Consider the following 14,635-nt stretch of genomic DNA (forward strand, 5'->3'; position numbering starts at 1 on the left):
CAGCCAGGAGCAGAGGCTGCTGGGAGGTGCTGCCCTCTGACCTGCTTGGGACTCCACCAGCACTGGTCTCTGTGTGGTTATCCTATGGAGTCCCACTGGTCTTGCCAATCTGGCCTTTTGGGGGACGCACACCCTTTATCATTCCTGTGCATATCACCACATTTGCATTTTGAATTTTTTTTTTTTTGAGATCCTGGGGCAGGCTTTGTTTATAGTGAGTTTTGAAAAGGAAACCCACAGGAGTGTGGCTTGGTAAAGAAGGGAGGGAGGGAATCCAGAGACTTTTGACTCCAAGTTTTTCTCCTTATACTGCCACTTTTATTTGAGCAGCTGGAGTCTCTTGTTTCTGTAAAGTTGGGTACCTGAACTGTATTGTTGCATACAGTAAGAATTTGAAATGAAGCTGTAATTATGATAGTCTTCCATGGAAATGTGCATGTTTATCATTAGTCATTTGGATAAAATAGTCTGGATATTTATTGATATCTAAATGATGCATAGTTTGACTTTTCCAAGTTTGGATGCATAAATCTAAAATTTAAAAAAACATTAGATTGTGGTTCAGATTAAATATATCCTATAACAGTAGTTTTGACTCCGGCTGCATATGAGAATCAACAGGGGAGTTTAAAATGCCATTCCTGGATCCACTCCAGTTTAGAAGAGCCAAAATCTCGGGCTTGAGGTCCAAGCAATAGTACTTTTTAAAGAAGTTCCTTGTCTGAATGTGCAGCCAGGTTGAGAACCACTGACCTAATAAAATAGCTAAGTCTGTCATTCTGTAACCTCCCCAGTGGGTTCTCATGGATCAGATTACCCGTCCGCAGCCCCCACCAGCCAACACTTCTCAAGCTTGGCAGCATTTTACAGTTACCTGGGTGCTTTTAACAATTCCCATGCCCTTGCCCACCATAGACGAAGGAAACCGGGTCTGAGAGTGGAACCCTGGCATCGGTGTGTTTTAAAGCTCTGCTGAGGATTCCAGTATGCAGCCAAGATTGGAAACCACTTCCACAAGCTTCCCCAACACTCACAACTAAGTGGCTGTGAAATAAAATAAACATTGTTGCTGCTACTCACAGATGGCTACATTTTCATGCTGTCCATGAAGAAAGCATCAAGGCTCTTTGCCTAATCACCTGGCAGGGGAAGAGAATGAATTATTTCACTTCTCCTATATTTGTCTGGTATATTTCTGTCATTCTGTTTGGAAAATGACAGTATTTGGAATTAACCTAAGTTGCAGTTGTCTTTCTTCCTTTCAAAGTTAATTGTCTAAAACGCCTTTTGTGTGTTATTTTTTATCTATACACACATAAAGTTTAATTTTTAAATTAGGCAACCTTTTGTGTTTTATTATAAAACACTTTGTATAAAATATGAACACTTGTAAGCTATATGGTAAGAGGTGGAAAACAACTAGTCTTAATTGAACTTTTCTCAGTGTCTCCACTCTAAGAACACCCTGAGTCTGAAGATGGATTTTGTTTTGAGTCCCAGAAGCCCCTTTGAGTCCATGAGGTTGGCTGAGGGCTGGGCTGTTACCCCTCCAGTGCTTGCAGAAGTAGTCTTTTTTTACCCCTCAGCTTCTGCTCAGTCCAGCACTCAGAAACCAACTGTTCCTCTGACCTCTAATCCCTGGGCAGAGGCGCAGGACTCAGAGCTCTGGGATGAGAAGCCTGCTGGCCGTGGGCTTCCTGCCCATCATCCTGCCTTGGTGAAGCCTTGGGTCCCATCATTCTTGGCATCCAGCCCACCACTACTTAGCCTCTGCATTTAATCCTGTTCCATGACTCCAGGAAACCCTAGTCAGACATAAATGTGATCTGGGTGCCTAGGCCATTAGTTCTGAGATCTCCACGAACAGAACCACATGATGCCTTGACAAGGGCCTCATGTGCTCAGGAGGTGAAACTTGGTTTGACCTGGAAGCCATCCTAGGCCAGGAAGGGCCAAGGGCTGGGACTGTCAGGTGGAGTCAGCATGCTGTCTGATTTTTCAGGCTGGAGACACAGCCCTTCATGTTGCTGCTGCCCTAAATCACAAGAAAGTGGTTAAACTCTTACTAGAAGCTGGAGCAGATGGAAGCATCGTCAATAATGTAAGTCGAGTTGCAACAGTGGTCTCCTAAAGGCTTTCTCATCTCCATCCAGGATAGGGGGCGGGTGTTTCCACTAACCCACAGCAGACCCTGAGGATCCAGCCAGCTCCACTGAAGCTATAGCCCCTGGGGTCCTTGGGGAAGCTGGAGGGGACCCCAGCACTACACAGCACCAGGAGTGGACAGTCCTTTCACTTCTTTACATACCTAGCAGCAGTGAGCACAACCTGGCAGGAAAAGAAGCTCAGAGGTATCCAAATTGGCAAGTAGATGTTACCAAAAGAGAGTGCCAGACCTGTGAGCACCTGTGGCCTCAGGAAGATGGCCTCACAGTCATTAGACTAACCAGCCTTGAACTCCCAAATCACTGTTCCTTCTTCCTTCCTTCCTTTCTCCGTCTCCCCAGGTTCTATAACAGGCACCAGTCAAAGCCATTGTTCTTTCTCGAGGCTAGCCTCCAGTCTCTGCCCTTCTGAGAAGTTCAGAGGGGCCTGGGGTGGGATAGCTGTGTGGGGTTCTGATGCCTTAACAAGGGCCTCATGTGCTCGGGAGGTGAATCTGGGTTTGACCTGGAAGCCATCCTATGCCAGGAAGTATAGCAGGCGGGCCAAGGGCTGGGACTGTCAGGTGGAGTCGGCATGCTCTGGATGGCACAGCCCTGTCTTCCTGGCTGCCTTCCTCTTCCTTTTCAAAACCACCATTATCCATTCCTGGTTTTGGCTTCATCTTCTGAGACACTATGGCCGACCTGATGTGGCCCTTCACTGTTCTCCAGGGAAAATCTATTGCCAGTGGATTTTATGATCCTTTGTGTTGTTTCCTTGACTAGAAATGTCCCTCCTCTATCCTTCTGGTTTTGACCTTCCCTCCTCTTTTCCAGGAAGCATTCTCTGGTGGGCGATGCCCTTGACATTTGCCTCCTAAAGCACTTCCTGCTCCCTGGGTCAACACTTGCCCTCTGTCACAGAGAACCCGGTGTTGCTTGGCGCCCTGGGTGATTGGCATGAGGCTGAAGGGCAGGACGGGCTTGTGCATGGCTGTGTTTTGCTGAGCACTTGCAGGGGCTGAGTGTCCCAGTGTGGAGCTGCCACTCCTGGGGAGAGCCATGTGTGGCAGCATTGGTGTCCCTTTCTCACCTGCCGTCCCTGTGCCTTTCCTTAGGCAGGCCAGACTCCGCTGGAGACCGCCCGCTACCACAACAACCCAGAAGTTGCTCTTCTCCTCACTAAAGCTCCCCAGGTAGGATTACAGCACTTTGCCTTGTACTGATGACATGGGGCTGCCGAGTCTCTGGGACTTCTCTAGTTGCTGTCCACTAAGCAATACGGCTTACTAGCCAGGCAGTAGGGATCCTTGTGAGCCTCTGGGATGATGAACCAGAGCCTTCAAGTCCAGCCCTTTATACTTGGTGCCATTGTTCCCTGATAGCATTGTCATCATCCCCACCAGCTTCCTGGACCATAACTTCCCAGCCACCTGGGTTTAAAACACTGCAGGAGAGGACTGCTGGGGCAGATGCCACTCCTGAACAAGTGGGGCGGGCCTTTGAAAAGAGACGGGGCATTTCCCAGAGGAGGCTGGGAGGGAGGGGACCATTCTAGGCACAGCAGTAATCAGCTGTAGAGGCAGTTAAGTATAGTATTCATTCCTTTTTTATTGAATAATGGTATTTTGACCCTTATTCAGAAAATGATGGCTGACATGTTATCATTTGAGTTGACGTTGACATTATCTAAGTAATAAAGAAATTTAAAAAATTTACAAGCTGGTCATAATTCTTGTACCCTCAAATAACTGTTTCTTTATATTACCCTCCAGAGGCACAGTTTTTCTATAATCAGACTCTCACTGGATGTACCCTTTTATATTTTGCCTTTCACCATAAAAGGATAATACTCTACAGTCTTCATAATTATAATGGAAACATAATATTCTTTTTTATTGCTTTGAATATTTTGTTAAGCCATTTCCTGAATATTGGACATTCAGGTTTTTTCCATATTGGAGCTACTCCCTTATGGTAAACTCTGATGGGTTTTCCATCTTTTTTCTGGCTAATGTTGCAAGAAGGCAAAATCTCAAGAAGTCAAGATTCTAAACACCATCCTGCTATATACCAGCCTAGCCCAGGGTTTTGTATGGTCTTTATAAGTTTTAAAAACATGTCAAATATGGCTAGCAGTTTCTGGAGACTTCTGTCTTTTGCAAAATTGATCACTCTCGTGAGTGTGGAGCTGGTCCTTCTCAGTGGTCTGTGAAGGTCCATTGACTCTTAATAATAGGAGTCAGGTATGAGAAGCTGCTAGAAATGGAATGTCTCATCTCCAGCTTTTTGCAGAGATTCATTAATGGAATTACATCCATGAATCCTAGTAGAAAAAATGCTGGTCTCCCATGGACTAAAAAGCACAGGTTACCTGCTGCAGTGGTGCACACCTGTAATCCCAGTGGCTTGGGAGGCTGAGACGGGAGGATCGCAAGTTCAAAGCCAGCCTCAGCAATTTAGTGAGGCCCTAAGCAATTCAGTGAGACCCTGTCTCTAAATAAAATACAAAAAAGGTCTGGGGATGTGGCTCAGTGGTTAAGCACCCCTGGGTTCAATCCCAGTACCAAAAACAAACCACAGAGTACTATATAAATGTCAGAATTCATTGTATGTGTTGGGCATTTCAGCATTTGATGATTTGATGGGCAGCGAGACCCATCCTCAGCTATACAAAGACCATGGAGCCTGGAGGGGTGGAGAATTCCCCACTCCAAAAGACTGATGTGTCTTTAATCACCTGCCATGTGTCTTCCAGAACCCAAGAGTCTTCACTTATAAGGAGAAAAGCTTCACCATTCCCTGTGAAGCTCTGCTTTTGTGTTTTTGTTTAAAAATGACTTCAGTTTTTCCACATCCACACTGAAGAGCAAGTAAATTGGATGACATGTTATGAAAGTTTATTTCACACATAATTGTACATGCTTAACCTATTCTCAACATAAAGAACTTTAAGATATGCATAGAATTTTATGCATGCCATTCTGTTGAGCTGTAGTGACAGAAACAGCCTTACTATTTGTCTTGTCTGCAAAGAGAAGTGTCCCTGCCTTAGTCCCTTATTGGAACATGGATTTTAAGGGCCACAGCGGCACTAAAAGTAGGCTGCTTTCCGAGGCCTCAAGATTGCTATTTCCTGATTTCCGTGGACTGGAAAAGATTAATGATGTACCATTTGGTAGATGGTATGGTTCACTGAGAAAGATTGTAAGTCTTGCAAAGTTATTTTCACTGGTTAATGACATGGTAAATGGAGGGAATTTTGTTGATTGTTTTGAGTTTGGGTGACCTCTAAGTGTCACTTGTCATATTTGATTGATGGGGTTCACAAATGCCTGGGAAGCGAATTTCAGGCCGATTTCGGTTCTATGTCCCAAGAGGCGACAAACCAGGTGAGCAATCAGAATGAGACTCTTTCATCAGCCTTGACTTTCTACTGATCTGAATTTAATATTAGAAATGGCTTAGGGCAGTGCTTCTCAGTTTTTGGTCTAAGGACCCTTTTGCATTCTTAAACACTCTGGGCCCAGGATTGAAGATTTCTACCCACTCACAGATCTGCACTCTGTGGAGATACATCTTCTTCCCATGAAGCAATCCTAAGTCAGGTAGGAGGTACCTGGCAGTGACTGGGGCTCCCCTGTATGCCAACCACCTACTTGTTCTTGGTAATGCCAACCACTCTGTTTGAGAGGATAGAGCACCAAAATTACTGGCCTGAAGATCCTTCAGCTGGCTTCTGGTGGAACCTGGACTTGTCCAACCCCACACATACTTGTCTGCCTGCCTTCAGCTGCTCTGCATGGTGAAAGGAAGACCAGATGTCGTCTTTGGGGGGCCACAGCTGGTGTGATGGCTCACAGTTGCAGCTCAATAATATTTGACTCAAACTGAATATGACTTGCACACAGTTTGGCCAAGGGAAAAATCTGAGCTAGTTTAGATCTGGTGTGCTAAGGTAGAGAATGACACTATGGCCAGGTATGGTGGCACATGCCTGTAATCCCAGCAGCTTGGGAGGCTAAGACAGGAAAATCGTGAGTTCAGAGCCAGCCTCAGCAACAGCAAGGCACTAAGCAACTCGGTGAGATCCTGTCTCAAAATAGAAAATTGGGCTGTGGATGTGGCTGAGTGGTTGAGTTCCCCTCAGTTTAATCCCTGGTACCCAAAAGAAAAAAAAAAGAATGACACTATGCCTGGCACAGGGATGCCATATCACACAACTCCAGGTGACACCATTCTTGTCCTCGTTTATGTTATGGAAATCACGCACAGCAGGAGATAAAGCATTACTCTGAGGGTTGGAGAACTCCGGTTTATTTATCCCTGCAGACCCAAATGAGCTAGCGTTCTGAAGTTCTGGTCCCTGAGCTGGGGTTACAGGGGGCTCTTTGTAGGATATTTGACGTCATTTATTAACCATTACTACAATGGTGGGTTACAATTCTTGACCTTCATGACCAAGGACCCTGTATAGAAATTTTATGATAAGTAGTTCACAGGTACAGAACAAAGACAGTAAAACACTTGCGAGTGTTATCGTACAGTGTCCTTTCCCACAGGCAGCAGTAACTCAAGATGACTTGAGTTTATCTCCCTAAGAGTTATCTCTAAGAACTAAGCCTATGAGGTGTAGTTTAGACAGCAGTTAATTGGCATAGAGACCTAAAATTTATACTAGCAATTAAGTGATATATCTATATTCCTAAAAGGTTTACAAAGTAAAAAGAAACTTCACAGGCATCTGTTACCTCCCTGGTCTTGAAGCCTGTCAGATGTTTATGTATCAAGAGTTAGTTGTCAGGCTTCCTAGAGATAGCTATATACAACCCAACAGATAGGGACCCTTAGTTAATTAGGTTCCCTGAAGAGAGGCTGGCAGAGGAGAGGGAGAGAAATTAATCCTTTGGGCACTGATTCTTTATCATAATGTTTATCATAATGTTCTTATAACTTCATTTTATAATGCAATCTGGTATCTCCGCCACAATGTGACATTCTCCTGGAGTTAGGCAGTGCACAATTTATACACACCTACTTGGCCATACCTATTGAGGTTATCATAGAATCTGAGATTTTTGAGGTCAGAGGAAATATCCTACCCTTCTCTGGGTTCCTGTGATGCCCAGCACAGGACCTAGGAGATAGTGGCTCCATAGGTGCTTGTTTCGTGTTTCATGTGAATGCTTGGTGTCTCACACTAGGCTGTAAGTTCCTCAGGTCAGAGAACCAGGTCAGGGAGAATTCTCACACCTGTCGTGTGCACGCCAGTGCTCTGTAACGATTCCATCTGCTTCCTTCAGGTCTTGCGCTTCAGTCGTGGGCGAAGCCTGAGGAAAAGGAGAGAGAGGCTCAAGGAAGAAAGGAGGGCCCAGTCCGTGCCAAGAGATGAGGTGGCCCAAAGCAAGGTTGGGGGTCCCCCTGAGTGGCCCCTTCTGCCAGGTTCACCTCGCGGCTCTCATGCCTTGGCCTCTCCTTCCCCCTGGGCTCCTCAAACTCTATTGCTCATCCTTCTCCTTTGGGCTCCACGTCCTCCACTCCTCCAAGACATTGATCCTGTGACTGTATGAAGCCTGTCGCCCATCCAGTGCCCTGCATGGGCATGTTCACTAGCCCATGTGTCTGTCACCTTTGTCCCTGATGTGTGCACAACAAAGCCTCTGACATTAACCCTTGCCATGTGGAGCTGTGGTTCTCCAAGTGTGGTGTCCATGCATCACTTGGAACTTTGTTAGAAATATGCCTTCTCAGGCCTCATCTCACACCCAGTGGATCAGAAACTCTGGGGTGAGGACCAGCAGTTCATGGTTGACCCAGTCCTTGGGTGATTCTCATGAGAACCACTGGCATGGGTTGGTTCCTCAGTTTCCACCAAGGCTATGATGACCCATATTGATTCTCTGGGAAAATCAGAAAAAGATGTCCCCTGGGCATATGATAAATTGAGCCTGAGTTGGATTTCGCTGCCTCACTTCGCTAGCTAGGTGCCCTTGTGCAGTGAACAGCTTGCCTGGTTGTACATGGTACTCCTTTTAAGTTTTTCAGGAGTAATAAAACTAAATATAGAAATGAATTTGGGCACATAAAATGTTATCCAGTACTTGCCCTTCTATTTCAAAATCCTTTTGTCAATTTCCAGGGTTAAGGCACCATAATTTTAAGTTCCTATGTGTATTGTACATATTAAGTTGTAAAAGTTCTAACAAAGACCAGACATGAGATTTCATACACACACACATACACATATATGTATATGTGTATGCATACACATATGTATATATTCATTTCTGAGGGTTCTCGCTCTCTGACATAAATTGTGGGGGTCCAAATTCAGAGAATGATTATAGTTATATTTTGGTGAAGTGAAAAAAGGCCCCAAATCTCTAACATTCTTTCATGTATGGTAGATTCCTGGGATTCTAGAACATAGTATTTAGACACACAAATGTATTTCATTTGGACTTAATAAAATAAACACAAAATATTTAACCAATCAGGTTGAACACTGCTGAGCAGTGTTCCCTGTTCGTGTAAGCATCGGGTGCCCCTGGGTCTCCTACTGGATGGAGTCTTGCAAGCAGTTTTACCCTGTTGGTAAAAACTGAAGGAGCAGGCAGAGCAGGATTCTGGGATTTTTTTCTCTGTAGGGAAGTGTCTCAGCAGGGGACAGTCCCAGCAGTGAACAGGCTGTACTCAGAAAAGAGGAAGCCAGAGATGAATTTCTGTCGGCCTCCCCGGAACCCAGAGCCAAGGATGACAGGAAGAGAAAGGCAAGGCCTAAGGTCAGCAGGCACTGAAAACAGCCAAGAGGGAGGAGGTTGGGGGCATTCCTGGGGTTCATCAAGCCAACAGCTAAGGAACCTTACCTGGCCTGCTGGTTTGAGCCAGAACATAGACATCAAGTCTGGCTCATTTCAGACTCGGGGTGAATGTGCTGGTATTTTTTTTAAATTTTGGTTGTGTTAAACATCTTTGCTGAAAAGCTGGGGAGATGGGAGCCATTGTCTGGGTGTTACTCTTAGAGATGTCCCAGGGCTCAGGGGTGTTGTCTCTTCCTTCCCCACAGGTGTCAGCATTGTCTGACCCCACCCCACCAGCAGACCAACAGCCTGGACACCAGAAGAGCTCACACACACATCACCACCCCAAGAAGAGGGGCCGGCACCGGTGCTCGTCCCCACCGCCACCCCATGAGTTCAGGGCATACCAGCTCTACACGTTGTACCGGGGCAAGGATGGCAAAGTGATGCAGGTACTTGCACAGCCTGCTGGAACTGGGACCAGTGGCCTCCAGCTAGATTTTCTATTTAACTGTATTCTTGGGGTCTGATGGCCCCTTGAGACATTGGCTTTGTAAGGACAGGCTTAGGAGGCAAGCCAGATGGCATCTTCACTAAACAGTGCCCTATGCTCCTGCCTCTTAGCTTCTGTCAAGCAGGGTGCCTTTACAGGGCCTTCTGCTCCATCCTGAGGTGACTAGGTATCCTGAGGTCCCAGAGTGACAAAAAAGGAGCTTAAAGACAGGGACCATGTCTTACCTTCAATCTTCTTAGTGTCTGCTGGACCCAAAGCTGAGCTCGTAGGACAGGGATGAGTTCATCTTCTGTCATCAGTATCCCTGTGGTCTACTGCCGGGCCCTTCTGGGTCAAAGGACTCGGACTGATTCTTTTTCCTCTTCCCTCTTAGGCACCAATAAACGGTTGTCGATGTGAACCTCTGATCAACAAGCTGGAGAATCAGCTGGAGGCAACAGTAGAGGAGATTAAGGCAGAGCTGGGATCGGTGCAGGATAAAATGAACACCAAGCTGGGGCATATGGAGAGTAAGACCCAGCACCAAGTAAGCAGGAAGGCTAGCCTCCTGATTTCTAGGTGTCCTGGCAGAAAATAAAACCAGAGACTTTACAACTGGGGATAGAGCTGAATGGCAGAGCCCTTGCCTAGCAAGCATGAGGCCCTAGATTCAATCCCTTGCCCTCTCTCCACCTCATTGAAAAAAAAAATGAGAGAAAAGGGGGTTTTAGCATTCTTCTGCCCTGAGAGTATCAGATGGGATGTCAGAGAGGGGCACTCTATCAATGAGCTACAAAAATCCCCAGCCTTATTTATTTATTTATTTGTTTATTTATTTATTTATTTTAGATAGTCTTGCTAAATTGGCTGGCCTTGAACTTGGAATCCTCCTGCATCAGCCTCAGGAGGAGCTGGGATTATAGGCTTTAGGTGTCCCAAGACATATTGACTGTTTTTGTTTTTGATTCTACTCTGGAATCCAGTAAAGACTCATTTGTGTGCATTTGACTGTTCAGTCTCTGTGGTTGCTTAATCTAGAATAGCCCCAATTCTCTGAGCTTTTTCTCCCCCATGATATTAACTCTTTTAAGTATCCAGGACAGTTGTTTTATAGGATGATCTACATCCTAATTTGTCTAGTAGTTTCTTTGTGGTCGTATTTAAATTGTTCCTTTATCCCTGTATTTCTGTAAACTGAAAGTTATTAGATTATAGAATGTGGTCCCAACACCTACATCCTCTAAGGACTTTGAGGTGCATGGTGAGCACACTCTTGGGTCTCATTCCAGATCTACTGTACTGGATTGAATTGTGAATAAAATTGGGGTGGGGCCCATCAACCTCGGTGTCAATAGGACCTACAGGTGATGCCCTCATGTGCTAAAGTTTGAGAACTGCTGGTCTAGATGGCTACTTTGGTTCCTGTATTCTTATAGGAATATAGTTAATCGTGTAAACTACAAATTGCCTCATATCTACAGGCATACAATGTCAGGATATTTGATTATCAATGATACTAAGTTTGATCACTTGGCTAAACAGTTAACTCCCATATTTTTCTACTTTAAAGGTATGTGCACCCTTTGCAATTAAAGAAATGTGTGATAAGAGTTTTCAGTAAAAAAAAAAAAAAAAGAAAAAACATACAAAATAAGATATGCACTGGAAAAACCATTCACATTATAGAAATATGTATCTTTATGACATTCCCCATAGATATCTTTCATCTCCCATAGGTTTTACTCATATAGATTATAAACTCTATAATCATCACTATTTTAAAAAAAATATTTTTTAGTTATAAATGGATCTTTTATTTGCGGGGTTGAGATTGAACCCAGGGCCTCACACATGCCAGGCAAGTACTCCACCACTGAGCCACAATTCCAGCCCCAATGATCAATTTCTAAAATATTTTTTAGATGTTGATGGACCTTTATGTTGTTCATTTATTTATATGTGGTGCTAAGAATTGAATCCAGTGTCTCACATATGCTATGCAAGTGCTCTACTACTGAACCCCAGCCCCTGTAATGATCATTTTTAAGCAAAATTGAAACCATGTGCTTTTTTTTCTTGGCAGCCTTTTTTTAAATCTAGTAATATGCCCCAGACATGTGGAGCTATGGTGTGCTTTTTTATGGTTGTGTATTACTACATGCAAAGGAATAGTTTTTATTTATTTATTTGCAATGCCCAGGGGCACTCTACCACTGAGCTACATCCCCAGCTCTTTTATTTATTTATTTATTTATTTATTTATTTATTTATTTATTTATTGAGACAGGTCTCACTAAGTTGCTGGAGCTGACTTTGAAATTGGTAATCCTTCTGTCTCAGCCTCCTAAGTTGTTGGGATCACAAACATGTACCACTGTGTTCAGGGAGTAATAGTATCTTGCTTATTGCTTTTTCACTAATTTTATGTCATGAAAATTTTCTCATAATATTCCAGCTTCACAATGACATTCCTCAGCATATTAATAGAACATATCTCTTTTTATTAGACTTTAAAAAAATATTTATTTTCATGTGGTGCCAAGGATTGAACCCAGAGCTTCACACGTGCTAGGCAAGCACACTCTACTCCTGAGCCACAACCCCAGCCCATAGACTTTTCATATAGTAATGCTATGGTGGACATTTATATGCATAATTTTTTTGACTGCTTCTCAGATTGTTTTGCTCAGAATTGAGATAATCGAGTCCAAAGTTAATGTTTATGGCTCTTGATAAATGTTGGCAAATTACTTAATAGAAAGGTTGTACTAGTTTGTATCCTGCCAGCAGTGTTGAATTTTGTCTAAAGCTTAGCCATCATTTATTTTTACCATTTAAAAAAACTTTGTTAAATTCCGGATATTTTACTGTTTAGGTCTCATTTTCTGTTTACTGGTGAGATTTAATATTTTATACGTATATTTAGTTGTAGATGGACACAACAACTTTATTTTATTTTTTTTTATGTGGTGCTGATGATCAAACCCAGTGCCTCATGCATGCTAGGTGAGCACTCTACCACTGAGCCACAACCCCAGCCTGGAGATTGAATATTTTAGAGATATAATTGATATTTGTATTGTGGAGAAGCCATTGAAAACATCTTTTCCTGGGACCATGATACATGAGCTAAGACTGTTTTAGCTAGCCTCACCCATGGAGGATTGTATTAGACAAATGCTAGCTATTCCAGGGAGCTCTCTAAAGGTCAGGGAAGGTGACAGATTGGGGTGCAGTGTCATTACACACTCCACATGGCAGGACGGAGCCCCGTGTGAGTCAGGATTTTTCTTATGCCAGGTCACTGTGACCTGTGACAAGTTCTGAGTACACATGGCTGCTCTTGGGGAGACACAGGTGGGGGAGTAGGCTTATCCTGGGAACAGGATGAGAGCTGTTCAGACAGTATGGGACTGAAGAGATGAAATGGAAGGTGCTCACCCCAGCTCTAGAGCTAATATTTCTTAAAAAAAAAAAAAATTGAACACCTGCATGTAGAATGCCATGTATGTCGCTGATAAGAAAGGAACTCGACAACTGGCCTCATGGGCTGGTTCCTGTGAACAGTAGTTCCATTCTCTTCTTTGAACCATCAGAAGGTGATGACGGTTTGGCACTGCTGCTATTGGGCTCCCATGGGAAATGTCAGGATGGAAGGGAGTCCAGAAGGTGTAATCTAAAAGTGGTTCTCTAAGGTCTCATCAGCGACCTTAAACACTTTCTATATCCTATGCTCTATTTTTATGAATTACCAAAAACTTCCTGCTCATTTGAAAAGCTGGGCAAAACCCCCAAATGTTCAGCTTGTTTTGCTACTTATTAAACAGCTGTTAATATTTTCTTTATTGTGAAGGTAGGATAAGGAAGCAGCTTTGTACTTCTAGAGACAGTTTTTCCTAATAACAATCTTGGAAATAATGTTCAAAAACTCAGAAAAATTCCTGTTTGCTTGTAAGGTCTGCATTTGCTTAAGTTGTGTATTTACTATGTATGCATAGTCTCTTAAACTCAGGACTTTAATAAATGATTAAAAGAAACAACATTGGTCTTATAGAAATATGCTCAGCAACTTTGAACAGCTAGAGTTCCATGAACACTGTATGAAAATCTAATGGGAGGAGGAGTTGAATTCTGCTTGTTCTCTGGACCCTGCTGGGCAGGTTCTCACAAGCAGAAAGGCCAGGGCCTAGCCTTTGATCATCTCAGCATGTACTGTTCCCCCTGAATCCCAGATGCGAGTTCTGGACAAACTGATGGTTGAGCGACTCTCGGCAGAGAGAACAGAGTGTGTGAATCGTTTGCAGCAACACTCGGATGCGGAGAAGCATGAGGGAGAGAAACGACAGGTAAAAACCAGTATCTGTCAGTCCTTTGCTTATGATTCACCATGTTTACTGACTTAAAAGATTCTGGCCTATCATTAAAACTCAGCCTGGGACTCCTGAAAATCATTTTTATTACATAGCATGTTATTTTTGCCACCCCAAAATGATGTTAATAGCAAAGAACTTGTAGTTTGTGTCTGTTGTAGAATATGCTGGCAGTTGGTAGGGACTGGCTGAGCAGGCTGGGGAAAGGTCATCTCTGCCAGGAATCAGTCCTATGTATTTGGGGTTCATTGGGCCATTATACATTGCCAAACAAGACATGGTTCCTGCCCTAAGGGAGTTAACGTCTACCTAGGACTATAGATATGGAACAAATACTCATGTGCGAGAGCTCATGCTTCTCAGCAGCCTGGAATGCTTGGTTCAGAAGATTTGGGTGGCTTTGTTTAAGGTGACTGTAAGTTGCTTAAGATGTAGATAGCTGTCAGTTTGGATGCAAGGGATGGCCTGAAGGTGGATGAGTAATCTACAACTTTTAGGTTTGTCAGAATGGTTAACCTCAACTATCATAATATACAAGTTCATTCTTAATGCTAAAGAATTTAATCTTATTGATAAATTTCAGAAACCATATATCAAATTCACCTCATTCTTTTTTATACTATATTTATTTTTAGATGTCCTTGGTGGATGAATTAAAAACCTGGTGCGTGTTAAAGATTCAGAATCTGGAGCTGAAGCTTTCAGGAGATTCTAGGGCCTCCAGGGCTAAATCCACACCATCTACTTGTGAATCCTCTACAGGTAACCAATATACAGAGAGAGCCCTTTTGTCCAAAGGTAATGCAAGCCCCAGATCTTGTTTTCTCC

At 43.6% G+C, this 14,635-nt stretch overlaps 1 protein-coding gene across 4 annotated transcripts in view; it reads left to right on the plus strand.

The window, feature by feature from the left end:
* The window catches only part of ANKRD6 (ankyrin repeat domain 6), a 205,827-nt gene that overhangs the window by 186,684 nt on the left and 4,508 nt on the right, over nucleotides 1-14,635 (plus strand). For all 4 annotated transcript variants that reach the window (XM_081295273.1, XM_081295272.1, XM_081295271.1 and 1 more), the window contains 8 exons: nucleotides 2,003-2,101; nucleotides 3,263-3,340; nucleotides 7,448-7,552; nucleotides 8,792-8,926; nucleotides 9,211-9,396; nucleotides 9,832-9,984; nucleotides 13,670-13,783; nucleotides 14,443-14,569. In XM_081295273.1, coding sequence (XP_081151399.1) covers nucleotides 2,003-2,101; nucleotides 3,263-3,340; nucleotides 7,448-7,552; nucleotides 8,792-8,926; nucleotides 9,211-9,396; nucleotides 9,832-9,984; nucleotides 13,670-13,783; nucleotides 14,443-14,569 — 997 coding nt within the window. The remainder of the gene's footprint in view (nucleotides 1-2,002; nucleotides 2,102-3,262; nucleotides 3,341-7,447; nucleotides 7,553-8,791; nucleotides 8,927-9,210; nucleotides 9,397-9,831; nucleotides 9,985-13,669; nucleotides 13,784-14,442; nucleotides 14,570-14,635) is intronic.

This window comes from Spermophilus citellus, assembly GCF_964194105.1.
Source record: "Spermophilus citellus genome assembly, chromosome: 5".
Taxonomy (NCBI): Eukaryota; Metazoa; Chordata; class Mammalia; order Rodentia; family Sciuridae; genus Spermophilus; species Spermophilus citellus.